We start from the raw sequence: 17712 nt of genomic DNA, 5'->3' as shown, positions 1-17712 counted from the left end.
GAAAACAGCACAAAACCTCGTCAGCGCGAGTCACCGCACAAGAAAACAGCACAAAACCTCGTCAGCGCGAGTCACCGCACAAGAAAACAGCACCAAACCTCGTCAGGGCGAGTCACCGCACAAGAAAACGGCACAAAACCTCGTCAGCGCGAGTCACCGTACAAGAAAACAGCACAAAACCTCGTCAGCGCGAGTCACCGCACAAGAAAACGGCACAAAACCTCGTCAGCACGAGTCACCGCACAAGAAAACGGCACAAAACCTCGTCAGCGCGAGTCACCGCACAAGAAAACAGCACAAAACCTCGTCAGCGCGAGTCACAGCACAAGAAAACAGCACAAAACCTCGTCAGACCGAGTCACCGCACAAGAAAACGGCACCAAACCTCGTCAGCGCGAGTCACCGCACAAGAAAACAGCACAAAACCTCGTCAGACCGAGTCACCGCACAAGAAAACAGCACCAAACCTCGTCAGCGCGAGTCACCGCACAAGAAAACGGCACAAAACCTCGTCAGCGCGAGTCACCGCACAAGAAAACAGCACAAAACCTCGTCAGCGCGAGTCACCGCACAAGAAAACGGCACAAAACCTCGTCAGCGCGAGTCACCGCACAAGAAAACAGCACAAAACCTCGTCAGCGCGAGTCACCGCACAAGAAAACAGCACAAAACCTCGTCAGCGCGAGTCACCGCACAAGAAAACGGCACAAAACCTCGTCAGCGCGAGTCACCGCACAAGAAAACAGCACAAAACCTCGTCAGCGCGAGTCACCGCACAAGAAAACGGCACAAAACCTCGTCAGCGCGAGTCACCCCACAAGAAAACAGCACAAAACCTCGTCAGCGCGAGTCACCGCACAAGAAAACAGCACAAAACCTCGTCAGACCGAGTCACCGCACAAGAAAACAGCACCAAACCTCGTCAGCGCGAGTCACCGCACAAGAAAACGGCACAAAACCTCGTCAGCGCGAGTCACCGCACAAGAAAACGGCACAAAACCTCGTCAGCGCGAGTCACCGCACAAGAAAACAGCACAAAACCTCGTCAGGGCGAGTCACAGCACAGGAGAACGGCACAAAACCTCGTCAGCGCGGGGCGTGGTTAAGCCACCGAGCTGCATGGCCGCATAGGAGAGTAGCTCCGTGCCAATAGCCATAAAAGCAACAGCTCCCAGCGACAAAACCTGCCGAGTAGCGGAGGAAAGGCATCCCGACCTCGGGGAGACCAGTATGCAGGCGGCAGGCAGGAAGCGTTCGGCTAAAGAAGCCGATAAAACACCCAGACAGCACAGCTCCGCCGCGCCCGGGAGATCTAAAAATGGCGCCGGCGGTCCCATACAGCAGCGCTCACCGCGCTCGCCGCATCCGCTCCCTCAGCGCAGCCAACAGAGGAGCAGAGGAGCGGCATTGAAGATCCCACAGGAGGAAAAAGAGCAGGAGAACGACAACGACTCAGGTCAGACTGATATCTCCCCTCTCTCAGCACCTCCACGAGGGGATAATAAAGGAGCTCAGAAGAGTCTCAAAATGGCGCCGCTCCACGCTAAACGCGGGAGCACACATACCAGCAGCATGTCAGATCACAGCAGCAGCCCCTCATACATTCCTTCTGTACAATCATCTCCAAATTCAGCATATAACTCACCCACAATCAGCCCTGCAAAGCAGAAGCAGAAGCTGCAAGAGGAAGAGCTCACTGACATACAGGAGGAGGACCCTGACATGCCCGACATTACATCAGACTCTCATGATGCATTTGCCAGCTTTCAAGCATCAGATAAAACAGTTTCTGAATCCCTACTCAAAGACATGTTAATGGCACTACGCAACTCCATGCATAAAGATCTGACACAGCTTATTACCCCGCTTCAGTCTACAGTCAATGACTTAGGAGACAGAGTCTCTCAAACTGAAAAGAGAATGACATCCTTCACCACAGCGCATAATGCATTGGTAGATGCACATACAGAAACTGAGGAAAAAATCGCTAATATGCAAGCAAAATTGATAGATTACGAAGACCGTAGTAGACGCAACAATATTAAACTAAGAGGAATACCGGAAAGCGTACTTGGACAAGATCTCAAACACTACGTACAGAAGCTAACGAACACCCTGATTCCAGACCTGGCCGATTATGAGTTATGTCTGGATAGGGTTCACCGGGTACCAAAACCACCTAACCTCCCCGATACAGTTCCTAGAGACACCCTGGCCAGGTTCACCTTCTTCCACGTAAAAGATGCCCTGCTATCACAGTCAAGGAAAATACAAAACCTGCCACAACCGTATGAGAATATAAAATTATATACAGATTTATCTGCGGCTACGCTACAAGCAAGGAGAGAATTCACCCCAATAACAACCCTCCTCAGAAACCATGGGATCCCCTACAGGTGGGGATTTCCCACGAAACTCCTAGTCAAAAGATTTAACTCCATCATACCAATCAACTCTACTGAAGCAGGAATGGAAATCCTGAAAACATGGAATATCACCGTAGACCATCATCCGAAACCCACATCGAGAAATTCTCCTCAACACCTGGAAACCGACTGGAACGACCGCTGAAACTCTGGGACTAACACCTTACCTTTTCAACGTGACAGCTAAGTATGGCTTGTTGGACACCTGTTCTACACTCTTTGTGCACGTGTTGGTTTTATCCCCCATTAGTCGCGGATAATCATTTTACCGCGATTTTTACTTATCTGCTCAATTGAAATGTTTTACATGCTTTGCAATACTAAATGTATTCTTGTTAATATGTTTTTGTTTCCTCTAATCCATCCACCCTACCCCAAACCCCTGGCGAGCTGGAAAAAATTAGTTAAGAATAGAACAGATAGCAACACATTACACACACATCAGTCAGAACTAAAGCGCTTCAATTCCAAGTAGATGGGAATCAAAATAATGTCCCTGAATGTAAAGGGACTAAACAGTCCATATAAAAGAGCATCAATATGGCGCGAGGCCAAACGAAACAATATAGATATCTGTTGCTTACAAGAGACACATATCTCATCCTTAAACCCCCCTAAAATCAACCATAATCTATATCCAACCATTATCGCCTCATCATACAAAAGTAAGAAAAGAGGAGTGCTGATTGCATTTAAATCCCACCTATCAGTCCAAATTGACCAACAGATAATTGATCCCAATAGTAGGTTCATCATACTAATAGGGATTATTAACAACATAAAATATACGATAGTGAACTTATACGCCCCAAATAAAAGACAGAATCGTTTCATGACAAAATTGCTAAGCAAAATTAGACAAGTACAGCAAGGATCACTAATAATCTGCGGGGACTTTAACGCGACAGTACAACATGATATCGACTCCACCTCCACACCAAAACAAAAACCATATGAATTACACTCACTCTTCTGGAAAAATGGGCTCTATGACATATGGAGAATCCAACACACCACCGAGAAAGATTACTCCTTCTTTTCACAAAGACACAATACATATTCCAGAATTGACATTTTTACTATTGACCGCTCTCTTCTGGACAGAATTGAAAAATCAGCTATAGGAGACATTGAATGGTCAGACCATGCCCCTATTTTTATGACAATTTCAGACACCTTGTCCAAACATAACGATTATATTTGGAAAGCAGATATGAGCATAGTTTTTAAAGAAAGTAATAAATGCACGTTAGAGTCCGCACTAACAGAAAGCCTTAAAAACAACTTCACTCCAGAGACAAATCTTTTCACGGCCTGGCTCGGCCATAAGGTGTTTATAAAAGGAGAATTAATGAAACTAGGAGCCAAAATAAAAAAACAAAGAGAAAAGGATATCTCAGTAGCAACTAAGATAGTACACGACCTAGAAGTGCAGAATAAAACCAAACAATCATACGCAATCAAGCTAGAACTTAATAGAGCGAGAGACCACCTGCGTAATCTCCTCCTATACAGATATGAGAGATCCACGCGATACACAAAAACCAAATACTACTCCCAAGACCAAAAAATCGGCTCACTGCTAGCTAAAAAACTAAAAGATAAACAACAGAAAGTTAAAATAACACAAATCAAACATCCCTTCACAAACAAAGAACTCCGAGATCCCAGAGAAATATCTAACGCCTTCAGAGACTACTATCACAAGCTATATAATCTCAAACAAGACCCAACGACATATCAGCCATCAGAAGAAGAGATCACAGATTTTTTACGCAGGGTTAACTTACCACAGATTACACCAGACCAATTGTACCAGCTAAACCTACCCATCACACAGGAAGAGATTAAACAGACTATACTGAAGCTCCCCCTACACAAAGCCCCAGGACCGGACGGACTGACAGGAGAGTACTATAAACAATTTCGACATATTTTAACCCCTTACCTACATAAGATATTTAATCATGCAGCCAACACAGAATCATTCCCACAAGACATGTTGACCGCACTCATAATCACTATCCCAAAACCAGGTAAACCAACAGACTCCACACTCAATTACAGACCAATATCACTACTTAATACAGACATTAAACTATACGCCAAGATTATAGCGAACAGACTGAAAATTATTCTACCGTCATTAATCAAGAATGACCAAGTAGGCTTTGTTCCCAACAGACAGGCCCCGGACAATACTAGAAGACTAATAAACATCCTCCAACACTGCGAAATACATAATATACCAGCATCGTTCCTTACAATCGACGCAGAAAAAGCGTTCGATAGAGTGAACTGGAAATACGCTCTCAGTGCACTGACAAAATATGGACTAACAGGCCCAATAATGTCAGCAATCAAAGCCCTATATTCCCACCCAGCAGCATATGTATATACCAATAACACCCTATCCCAAAAACTCACACTATCAAATGGAACTAGACAGGGCTGCCCTTTATCACCCATTTTCTTTACCCTCTCTATTGAACCCCTAGCGGAATCAATTAGGAACAATCCATGCATATCAGGAATCAAGATAGGAAATACAGAACATAAAATAGCCCTTTTCGCTGACGACATAGTGCTATCACTGACCAAAACAGATACCTCATTGACACAACTCTTTAGAATAATAGAAGATTATGGAAAAATTTCACACTATAAAATCAATGCAAACAAATCGCAAATATTACCAGTCAAAATCCCAGATGCAGAACAGAACATACTAAGACAAAAATTCCACCTAGATTGGCAGACACAAAACATTACATGCTTAGGAATACAACTAACATACCCATCTAAAAAACTATACCACACAAACTTTGCCCATATAACCAACACTATCAATGCACTATACATAAAATATTCAAGACATCAGTTAACGTGGTTTGGCCGTATAGCATCGTTTAAGATGATAATACTCCCGAAATTCCTGTACTTGTTCAGAACGGTTCCAATCAAAATACCAAATAGCTTCTTCAAAGCAAATAATAAGAATCTTCAGAATTACATATGGCAACAGAAAAAACCAAGGATATCATTTTCCACTATGACAAAACATAAGAAAATAGGAGGACTTGGGCTACCGGACCTCAAAGACTACCATAAAGCGGCAATACTAGACCAACTCAAACACTGGTGGCTAGACTCAACAGACAAAGTATGGCTAACGATCGAAAAACACTACAACAATAACTCACCTCTTATCAATCGTATGATCGCCAAAGTGTGGGGTATGGACCCACCAAAATCTAAACTGCAAGCAATTAGATTCTCAGACACGGTATGGGGCAACATGATTAGGAACGAAAACATTCTCAACCATAACCTCATAAAGCGCATTCCATTACGTTTCCTAGAATATCAGAACAAACAACTCAAATTAGATACATGGAGAGAGAAAGGAATAGAAGAAATAAATGACATTCTCAACCCTAAGGGCCAAATAGATGCCAGATATTTAATAGGGACTAAAGGCCTCTCCAGAAACGAAGCCCAACAAATAACAAAGATCAAGAACCTATACAATTTACTAAACCAGGTGACACCTAACTTCGATCCTAACCTACTAGAATTTCTAGATAAACAAGATCCAGGGAAAAAAGGAATTTCTTTCTTTTACAACAAAACAGGGAAAAGAACGGTGTTCACCAAGAGTCACTATATGATAAAATGGGAAGAAGACCTCCAAGAGAAATTCCCATTACCAAAATGGGAAGCAGCACTAAAAACAACATACCAGATACTACGCTGCACAGCGCACATAGAAGCGATCATAAAGACCCACCTGCGATGGTATTTTACACCAACCAGACTAAATCTAATCTACCCAAATGTACCACCAACATGCTGGCGTGAATGCGGAAATAGAGGAAGTCTACTACACACCCTATGGGATTGCCCTAAGATATTAGCCCTCTGGAAAGCAACAAACACTATAATAAAAGAAATCATCAAAGAAGACATCAAAATAGGCCCGGAACAGGCTCTCTTACTAATCAACCTGGAAGCCCTCCCTCAAGAGCACAAGACAATCATAGTACATCTTTTGATGTCCACGAAGTTAACAATTACAAGACACTGGAAAAATAAGGACTCTCCACATATTAATGAAGTTATTGACCAGATGAACACTACCTGCGCCTATGAAGGAATACTAGTGCACCAAAATACCACCTTCAACAAATTTACAACTAAATGGAACCTCTGGACAAGCAGTAAATACTACAAACCGTAACCTGACTGTCTACAGAACACACAGTATAGGCTATTAAAAAAAGCACAGCTCGCCAACATTCCTTTCCTACCTAACCCCCTCCCCCCCCCCTAACACCCATTTTAACCACCCTAGTTCGGAGTCCGTTAACACTCTAAAATGTTAATAGTTTAATACACAACTTGCAGATGACATTAAAGACACACACTTAATAACAATAATACTCACCTATGATGTTTTCATTAACAGCCAACGAATGTTAAGATATGTATGAAAATGTCAGTAATGCATTATATGTATTTTGTATTTTGTACTTGTTTTGAAAAATGAATAAAAAATATTTAAAAAAAAAAAAAAAACCTCGTCAGCGCGAGTCACCGCACAAGAAAACGGCACAAAACCTCGTCAGCACGAGTCACCGCACAAGAAAACGGCACACAACCTCGTCAGCACAAGTCACCGCACAAGAAAACAGCACAAAACCTCGTCAGCGCGAGTCACCGCACAAGAAAACAGCACAAAACCTCGTCAGCAAGAGTCACCGCACAAGAAAACGGCACAAAACCTCGTCAGCACGAGTCACCGCACAAGAAAACAGCACAAAACCTCGTCAGCGCGAGTCACCGCACAAGAAAACAGCACAAAACCTCGTCAGCAAGAGTCACCGCACAAGAAAACGGCACAAAACCTCGTCAGCACGAGTCACCGCACAAGAAAACAGCACAAAACCTCGTCAGCGCGAGTCACCGCACAAGAAAACAGCACAAAACCTCGTCAGCGCGAGTCACCGCACAAGAAAACGGCACAAAACCTCGTCAGCAAGAGTCACCGCACAAGAAAACAGCACAAAACCTCGTCAGCACAAGTCACCGCACAAGAAAACAGCACAAAACCTCGTCAGCGCGAGTCACCGCACAAGAAAACGGCACAAAACCTCGTCAGCACGAGTCACCGCACAAGAAAACGGCACACAACCTCGTCAGCACAAGTCACCGCACAAGAAAACAGCACAAAACCTCGTCAGCGCGAGTCACCGCACAAGAAAACGGCACAAAACCTCGTCAGCCCGAGTCACCGCACAAGAAAACAGCACAAAATCTCGTCAGCACAAGTCACCGCACAAGAAAACAGCACAAAACCTCGTCAGCGCGAGTCACCGCACAAGAAAACGGCACAAAACCTCGTCAGCGAGAGTCACCGCACAAGAAAACGGCACAAAACCTCGTCAGCCCGAGTCACAGCACAAGAAAACAGCACAAAACCTCGTCAGCGCGGGTCACCGCACAAGAAAACGGCACAAAACCTCGTCAGCGCGAGTCACCGCACAAGAAAACAGCACAAAACCTCGTCAGCGCGAGTCACCGCACAAGAAAACAGCACAAAACCTCGTCAGCGCGAGTCACCGCACAAGAAAACGGCACAAAACCTCGTCAGCACGAGTCACCGCACAAGAAAACAGCACAAAACATTGTCAGCGCGAGTCACCGCACAAGAAAACAGCACAAAACCTCGTCAGCACGAGTCACCGCACAAGAAAACGGCACAAAACCTCGTCAGCGAGAGTCACCGCACAAGAAAACGGCACCAAACCTCGTCAGCGCGAGTCACCGCACAAGAAAACAGCACAAAACCTCGTCAGCGCGAGTCACCGCACAAGAAAACAGCACAAAACCTCGTCAGCGCGAGTCACCGCACAAGAAAACTGCACAAAACCTCGTCAGCGCGAGTCACCGCACAAGAAAACGGCACAAAACCTCGTCAGCGCAAGTCACCGCACAAGAAAACGGCACAAAACCTCGTCAGCGCGAGTCACCGCACAAGAAAACTGCACAAAACCTCATCAGCGCGAGTCACCGCACAAGAAAACGGCACAAAACCTCGTCAGCGCGAGTCACCGCACAAGAAAACAGCACAAAACCTCGTCAGCGCGAGTCACCGCACAAGAAAACAGCACAAAACCTCGTCAGCGCGAGTCACCGCACAAGAAAACGGCACAAAACCTCGTCAGCGAGAGTCACCGCACAAGAAAACGGCACAAAACCTCGTCAGCCCGAGTCACAGCACAAGAAAACAGCACAAAACCTCGTCAGCGCGAGTCACCGCACAAGAAAACGGCACAAAACCTCGTCAGCGCGAGTCACCGCACAAGAAAACAGCACAAAACCTCGTCAGCGCGAGTCACCGCACAAGAAAACAGCACAAAACCTCGTCAGCGCGAGTCACCGCACAAGAAAACGGCACAAAACCTCGTCAGCACGAGTCACCGCACAAGAAAACAGCACAAAACATTGTCAGCGCGAGTCACCGCACAAGAAAACAGCACAAAACCTCGTCAGCACGAGTCACCGCACAAGAAAACGGCACAAAACCTCGTCAGCGAGAGTCACCGCACAAGAAAACGGCACCAAACCTCGTCAGCGCGAGTCACCGCACAAGAAAACAGCACAAAACCTCGTCAGCGCGAGTCACCGCACAAGAAAACGGCACAAAACCTCGTCAGCGCGAGTCACCGCACAAGAAAACAGCACAAAACCTCGTCAGCGCGAGTCACCGCACAAGAAAACGGCACAAAACCTCGTCAGCGCGAGTCACGCACAAGAAAACAGCACCAAACCTCGTCAGCGCGAGTCACCGCACAAGAAAACAGCACAAAACCTCGTCAGCGCGAGTCACCGCACAAGAAAACGGCACCAAACCTCGTCAGCGCGAGTCACAGCACAAGAAAACAGCACAAAACCTCGTCAGCGCGAGTCACCGCACAAGAAAACAGCACAAAACCTCATCAGCGCGAGTCACCGCACAAGAAAACGGCACAAAACCTCGTCAGCCCGAGTCACCGCACAAGAAAACAGCACCAAACCTCGTCAGCGCGAGTCACCACACATGACGGCACCAAACCTCGTCAGCGCGAGTCACCGCACAAGAAAACAGCACAAAACCTCGTCAGCGCGAGTCACCGCACAAGAAAACAGCACAAAACCTCGTCAGCGCGAGTCACCACACAAGAAAACGGCACAAAACCTCGTCAGCGCGAGTCACCGCACAAGAAAACAGCACAAAACCTCGTCAGCTCGAGTCACCGCACAAGAAAACAGCACAAAACCTCGTCAGTGCGAGTCACAGCACAAGAAAACGGCACAAAACCTCGTCAGCGCAAGTCACCGCACAAGAAAACAGCACAAAACCTCGTCAGCTCGAGTCACCGCACAAGAAAACAGCACAAAACCTCGTCAGTGCGAGTCACCGCACAAGAAAACAGCACAAAACCTCGTCAGGGCGAGTCACCGCACAAGAAAACAGCACAAAACCTCGTCAGCGCGAGTCACCGCACAAGAAAACAGCACAAAACCTCGTCAGGGCGAGTCACCGCACAAGAAAACGGCACAAAACCTCGTCAGCGCGAGTCACCACACAAGAAAACGGCATAAAACCTCATCAGCGCGAGTCACCGCACAAGAAAACGGCACAAAACCTCGTCAGCGCGAGTCACCGCACAAGAAAACAGCACAAAACCTCGTCAGCGCGAGTCACCGCACAAGAAAACAGCACCAAACCTCGTCAGCGCGAGTCACCGCACAAGAAAACAGCACAAAACCTCGTCAGCGCGAGTCACCGCACAAGAAAACAGCACAAAACCTCGTCAGCGCGAGTCACCGCACAAGAAAACAGCACAAAACCTCGTCAGCAAGAGTCACCGCACAAGAAAACAGCATAAAACCTCGTCAGCGCGAGTCACCGCACAAGAAAACAGCACAAAACCTCGTCAGCAAGAGTCACCGCACAAGAAAACGGCACAAAACCTCGTCAGCGCGAGTCACCCCACAAGAAAACGGCACAAAACCTCGTCAGCGCGAGTCACCGCACAAGAAAACAGCACCAAACCTCGTCAGCGCGAGTCACCGCACAAGAAAACAGCACAAAACCTTGTCAGGGCGAGTCACCGCACAAGAAAACAGCACAAAACCTCGTCAGGGCGAGTCACCGCACAAGAAAACGGCATAAAACCTCGTCAGTGCGAGTCACCGCACAAGAAAACGGCACAAAACCTCGTCAGCGCGAGTCACCGCACAAGAAAACAGCACAAAACCTCGTCAGGGCGAGTCACCGCACAAGAAAACAGCACAAAACCTCGTCAGGGCGAGTCACAGCACAAGAAAACGGCACAAAACCTCGTCAGGGCGAGTCACCCCACAAGAAAACGGCACAAAACCTCGTCAGCGCGAGTCACCGCACAAGAAAACAGCACAAAACCTCGTCAGCGCGAGTCACCGCACAAGAAAACGACACAAAACCTCGTCAGCGCGAGTCACCGCACAAGAAAACGACACAAAACCTCGTCAGCCCGAGTCACAGCACAAGAAAACAGCACCAAACCTCGTCAGCGCGAGTCACCGCACAAGAAAACGGCACAAAACCTCGTCAGCGCGAGTCACAGCACAAGAAAACGGCACAAAACCTCGTCAGCGTGAGTCACAGCACAAGAAAACGGCACAAAACCTCGTCAGCGCGAGTCACCGCACAAGAAAACGGCACAAAACCTCGTCAGGGCGAGTCACCGCACAAGAAAACGGCACAAAACCTCGTCAGCGCGAGTCACCGCACAAGAAAACGGCACAAAACCTCGTCAGCGCGAGTCACCGCACAAGAAAACGGCACAAAACCTCGTCAGCGCGAGTCACCACACAAGAAAACAGCATAAAACCTCGTCAGCGCGAGTCACGCACAAGAAAACAGCACCAAACCTCGTCAGCGCGAGTCACCGCACAAGAAAACGGCACAAAACCTCGTCAGCGCGAGTCACCGCACAAGAAAACAGCACAAAACCTCGTCAGCCCGAGTCACCGCACAAGAAAACAGCACAAAACTTCGTCAGCGAGAGTCACCGCACAAGAAAACGACACAAAACCTCGTCAGCGCGAGTCACCGCACAAGAAAACAGCACAAAACCTCGTCACCGCGAGTCACCGCACAAGAAAACAGCATAAAACCTCGTCAGCGCGAGTCACCGCACAAGAAAACGGCACAAAACCTCGTCAGCGCGAGTCACCCCACAAGAAAACGGCACAAAACCTCGTCAGGGCGAGTCACCGCACAAGAAAACGGCACAAAACCTCGTCAGGGCGAGTCACCGCACAAGAAAACGGCACCAAACCTCGTCAGCGCGAGTCACCGCACAAGAAAACAGCACAAAACCTCGTCAGCACGAGTCACCGCACAAGAAAACGGCACCAAACCTCGTCAGCACAAGTCACCGCACAAGAAAACAGCACAAAACCTCGTCAGCGCGAGTCACCGCACAAGAAAACAGCACAAAACCTCGTCAGCGCGAGTCACCGCACAAGAAAACAGCACAAAACCTCGTCAGCGCGAGTCACCGCACAAGAAAACGGCACAAAACCTCGTCAGCGCGAGTCACCGCACAAGAAAACAGCACAAAACCTCATCAGCGCGAGTCACCGCACAAGAAAACGGCACAAAACCTCATCAGCGCGAGTCACCGCACAAGAAAACGGCACAAAACCTCATCAGCCCGAGTCACCGCACAAGAAAACGGCACAAAACCTCGTCAGGGCGAGTCACCGCACAAGAAAACGGCACAAAACCTCGTCAGCGCAAGTCACCGCACAAGAAAACAGCACAAAACCTCGTCAGCGCGAGTCACCGCACAAGAAAACGGCACAAAACCTCGTCAGGACGAGTCACAGCACAAGAAAACGGCACAAAACCTCGTCAGCGCGAGTCACCGCACAAGAAAACGGCACAAAACCTCGTCAGCGCGAGTCACCGCACAAGAAAACGGCACAAAACCTCGTCAGCGCGAGTCACCGCACAAGAAAACAGCACCAAACCTCGTCAGCGCGAGTCACCGCACAAGAAAACGGCACAAAACCTCGTCAGGGCGAGTCACAGCACAAGAAAACGGCACAAAACCTTGTCAGCGTGAGTCACAGCACAAGAAAACGGCACAAAACCTCGTCAGCGCGAGTCACCGCACAAGAAAACGGCACAAAACCTCGTCAGGGCGAGTCACCGCACAAGAAAACGGCACAAAACCTCGTCAGCGCGAGTCACCGCACAAGAAAACGGCACAAAACCTCGTCAGCGCGAGTCACCGCACAAGAAAACGGCACAAAACCTCGTCAGCGCGAGTCACCGCACAAGAAAACGGCATAAAACCTCGTCAGCGCGAGTCACGCACAAGAAAACAGCACCAAACCTCGTCAGCGCGAGTCACCGCACAAGAAAACGGCACAAAACCTCGTCAGCGCGAGTCACCGCACAAGAAAACAGCACAAAACCTCGTCAGCCCGAGTCACCGCACAAGAAAACAGCACAAAACTTCGTCAGCGAGAGTCACCGCACAAGAAAACGACACAAAACCTCGTCAGCGCGAGTCACCGCACAAGAAAACAGCACAAAACCTCGTCACCGCGAGTCACCGCACAAGAAAACAGCATAAAACCTCGTCAGCGCGAGTCACCGCACAAGAAAACGGCACAAAACCTCGTCAGCGCGAGTCACCCCACAAGAAAACGGCACAAAACCTCGTCAGGGCGAGTCACCGCACAAGAAAACGGCACAAAACCTCGTCAGGGCGAGTCACCCCACAAGAAAACGGCACCAAACCTCATCAGCGCGAGTCACCGCACAAGAAAACGGCACAAAACCTCGTCAGGGCGAGTCACCCCACAAGAAAACGGCACAAAACCTCATCAGCGCGAGTCACCGCACAAGAAAACGGCACCAAACCTCGTCAGGGCGAGTCACCGCACAAGAAAACGGCACAAAACCTCGTCAGCAAGAGTCACGGCACAAGAAAACAGCACCAAACCTCGTCAGCGCGAGTCACCGCACAAGAAAACGGCACAAAACCTCGTCAGCGCGAGTCACGGCACAAGAAAACGGCACAAAACCTCGTCAGGGCGAGTCACCGCACAAGAAAACGGCACAAAACCTCGTCAGTGCGAGTCACCGCACAAGAAAACGGCACAAAACCTCGTCAGCGCGAGTCACCGCACAAGAAAACAGCACAAAACCTCGTCAGCGCGAGTCACCGCACAAGAAAACGGCACAAAACCTCGTCAGCGCGAGTCACCGCACAAGAAAACAGCACCAAACCTCGTCAGCGCGAGTCACCCCACAAGAAAACAGCACAAAACCTCGTCAGCGCGAGTCACCGCACAAGAAAACAGCACAAAACCTCATCAGCGCGAGTCACAGCACAAGAAAACAGCACAAAACCTCGTCAGCGCGAGTCACCGCACAAGAAAACAGCATAAAACCTCGTCAGCAAGAGTCACCGCACAAGAAAACAGCACAAAACCTCGTCAGCGCGAGTCACCCCACAAGAAAACAGCAGAAAACCTCGTCAGCACGAGTCACCGCACAAGAAAACAGCACAAAACCTCGTCAGCGCGAGTCACCGCACAAGAAAACGGCACAAAACCTCGTCAGCGCGAGTCACGGCACAAGAAAACAGCACCAAACCTCGTCAGCGCGAGTCACCGCACAAGAAAACAGCACAAAACCTCGTCAGCGCGAGTCACCGCACAAGAAAACAGCACAAAACCTCGTCAGTGCGAGTCACAGCACAAGAAAACGGCACAAAACCTCGTCAGCGCAAGTCACCGCACAAGAAAACAGCACAAAACCTCGTCAGCTCGAGTCACCGCACAAGAAAACAGCACAAAACCTCGTCAGTGCGAGTCACCGCACAAGAAAACAGCACAAAACCTCGTCAGGGCGAGTCACCGCACAAGAAAACAGCACAAAACCTCGTCAGCGCGAGTCACCGCACAAGAAAACAGCACAAAACCTCGTCAGGGCGAGTCACCGCACAAGAAAACGGCACAAAACCTCGTCAGCGCGAGTCACCACACAAGAAAACGGCATAAAACCTCATCAGCGCGAGTCACCGCACAAGAAAACGGCACAAAACCTCGTCAGCGCGAGTCACCGCACAAGAAAACAGCACAAAACCTCGTCAGCGCGAGTCACCGCACAAGAAAACAGCACCAAACCTCGTCAGCGCGAGTCACCGCACAAGAAAACAGCACAAAACCTCGTCAGCGCGAGTCACCGCACAAGAAAACAGCACAAAACCTCGTCAGGGCGAGTCACCGCACAAGAAAACGGCACAAAACCTCGTCAGCGCGAGTCACCGCACAAGAAAACGGCATAAAACCTCATCAGGGCGAGTCACCGCACAAGAAAACAGCACTAAACCTCGTCAGCGCGAGTCACCGCACAAGAAAACGGCACCAAACCTCGTCAGCGCGAGTCACCGCACAAGAAAACGGCACAAAACCTCGTCAGCGCGAGTCACGCACAAGAAAACAGCACCAAACCTCGTCAGCGCGAGTCACCGCACAAGAAAACGGCACCAAACCTCGTCAGCGCGAGTCACCGCACAAGAAAACAGCACAAAACCTCGTCAGCGCGAGTCACCGCACAAGAAAACAGCACAAAACCTCATCAGCGCGAGTCACCGCACAAGAAAACGGCACAAAACCTCGTCAGCCCGAGTCACCGCACAAGAAAACAGCACCAAACCTCGTCAGCGCGAGTCACCGCACAAGAAAACAGCATAAAACCTCGTCAGCGCGAGTCACCGCACAAGAAAACAGCACTAAACCTCGTCAGCGCGAGTCACCGCACAAGAAAACAGCACAAAACCTCGTCAGCGCGAGTCACCGCACAAGAAAACGGCACCAAACATTGTCAGCGCGAGTCACCGCACAAGAAAACAGCACAAAACCTCGTCAGCGCGAGTCACCGCACAAGAAAACAGCACAAAACCTCGTCAGCGCGAGTCACCACACAAGAAAACAGCACAAAACCTCGTCAGCACAAGTCACCGCACAAGAAAACGGCACCAAACCTCGTCAGCGCGAGTCACCGCACAAGAAAACAGCACAAAACCTCATCAGCACAAGTCACCGCACAAGAAAACAGCACAAAACCTCGTCAGGGCGAGTCACCGCACAAGAAAACAGCACAAAACCTCGTCAGCGCAAGTCACCGCACAAGAAAACAGCACAAAACCTCGTCAGCGCGAGTCACCGCACAAGAAAACAGCACAAAACCTCGTCAGCGCGAGTCACCGCACAAGAAAACAGCACAAAACCTCGTCAGCGCAAGTCACCGCACAAGAAAACAGCACAAAACCTCGTCAGACCGAGTCACCGCACAAGAAAACGCCACCAAACCTCGTCAGCGCGAGTCACCCCACAAGAAAACGGCACAAAACCTCGTCAGCGCGAGTCACCGCACAAGAAAACAGCACAAAACCTCGTCAGCGCGAGTCACCGCACAAGAAAACAGCACAAAACCTCGTCAGCGCGAGTCACCACACAAGAAAACGGCATAAAACCTCATCAGCGCGAGTCACCGCACAAGAAAACGGCACAAAACCTCGTCAGCGCGAGTCACCGCACAAGAAAACGGCACAAAACCTCGTCAGCGCAAGTCACAGCACAAGAAAACAGCACAAAACCTCGTCAGCGCGAGTCACCGCACAAGAAAACGGCACAAAACCTCGTCAGCGCGAGTCACCGCACAAGAAAACAGCATAAAACCTCGTCAGCGCGAGTCACCGCACAAGAAAACGGCACAAAACCTCGTCAGGGCGAGTCACCGCACAAGAAAACAGCACAAAACCTCGTCAGCGCGAGTCACCGCACAAGAAAACAGCACAAAACCTCGTCAGCCTGAGTCACCGCACAAGAAAACTGCACAAAACCTCGTCAGCGCGAGTCACGCACAAGAAAACAGCACAAAACCTCGTCAGCGCGAGTCACCGCACAAGAAAACGGCACAAAACCTCGTCAGCGCAAGTCACCGCACAAGAAAACGGCACCAAACCTCGTCAGCGCGAGTCACGCACAAGAAAACGGCACAAAACCTCGTCAGCGCGAGTCACCCCACAAGAAAACAGCACAAAACCTCGTCAGCGCGAGTCACCCCACAAGAAAACGGCACAAAACCTCGTCAGCGCGAGTCACCGCACAAGAAAACGCCACCAAACCTCGTCAGCGCGAGTCACCGCACAAGAAAACAGCACAAAACCTCGTCAGCGCGAGTCACCGCACAAGAAAACGGCACAAAACCTCGTCAGCACGAGTCACCCCACAAGAAAACAGCACTAAACCTCGTCAGCGCGAGTCACCGCACAAGAAAACGGCACAAAACCTCGTCAGCGCGAGTCACCGCACAAGAAAACAGCACCAAACCTCGTCAGCGCGAGTCACCGCACAAGAAAACAGCACAAAACCTCGTCAGCGCGAGTCACCGCACAAGAAAACAGCACAAAACCTCGTCAGCGCGAGTCACGCACAAGAAAACAGCACAAAACCTCGTCAGCGCGAGTCACCGCACAAGAAAACGGCACAAAACCTCGTCAGCGCAAGTCACCGCACAAGAAAACGGCACCAAACCTCGTCAGCGCGAGTCACGCACAAGAAAACGGCACAAAACCTCGTCAGCGCGAGTCACGCACAAGAAAACGGCACAAAACCTCGTCAGCGCGAGTCACCGCACAAGAAAACAGCACAAAACCTCGTCAGCCCGAGTCGCCGCACAAGAAAACGGCATAAAACCTCGTCAGCGCAAGTCACCGCACAAGAAAACGGCACCAAACCTCGTCAGCACGAGTCACCGCACAAAAAAACAGCATAAAACCTCGTCAGGGCGAGTCACCGCACAAGAAAACAGCACAAAACCTCGTCAGCGCGAGTCACCGCACAAGAAAACAGCACAAAACCTCGTCAGCGCGAGTCACCGCACAAGAAAACGGCACAAAACCTCGTCAGCGCGAGTCACCGCACAAGAAAACAGCACAAAACCTCGTCAGCGCGAGTCACCGCACAAGAAAACAGCACAAAACCTCGTCAGGGCGAGTCACCGCACAAGAAAACAGCACAAAACCTCGTCAGCGCGAGTCACCGCACAAGAAAACGGCACAAAACCTCGTCAGCGCGAGTCACCGCACAAGGAAACGGCACAAAACCTCGTCAGCAAGAGTCACCGCACAAGAAAACAGCATAAAACCTCGTCAGCGCGAGTCAC

At 49.5% G+C, this 17712-nt stretch overlaps 1 protein-coding gene across 4 annotated transcripts in view; it reads right to left on the bottom strand.

Moving 5' to 3' along the window:
- Positions 1-17712, bottom strand: part of C2CD5 (C2 calcium dependent domain containing 5) — a 94287-nt gene that overhangs the window by 40501 nt on the left and 36074 nt on the right. The window contains exon 1 of one of the 4 annotated variants that reach the window (XM_072131914.1): positions 4217-4273. The exons of the other annotated variants lie outside the window; for them this stretch is intronic. Coding sequence (XP_071988015.1) covers positions 4217-4259 — 43 coding nt within the window. The 5' untranslated portion in view covers positions 4260-4273. Of the gene's footprint in view, positions 1-4216; positions 4274-17712 lie in introns of those variants that run through there. 4 annotated transcript variants of the gene reach the window in all.

The sequence above is a fragment of the Engystomops pustulosus genome, unplaced genomic scaffold (genome assembly GCF_040894005.1).
Source record: "Engystomops pustulosus unplaced genomic scaffold, aEngPut4.maternal MAT_SCAFFOLD_172, whole genome shotgun sequence".
In the NCBI taxonomy this organism is placed as follows: Eukaryota; Metazoa; Chordata; class Amphibia; order Anura; family Leptodactylidae; genus Engystomops; species Engystomops pustulosus.
The sequence above is the reverse complement of the archived record's forward strand: the minus strand, read 5'-3'. Positions and strand labels throughout refer to the sequence as shown.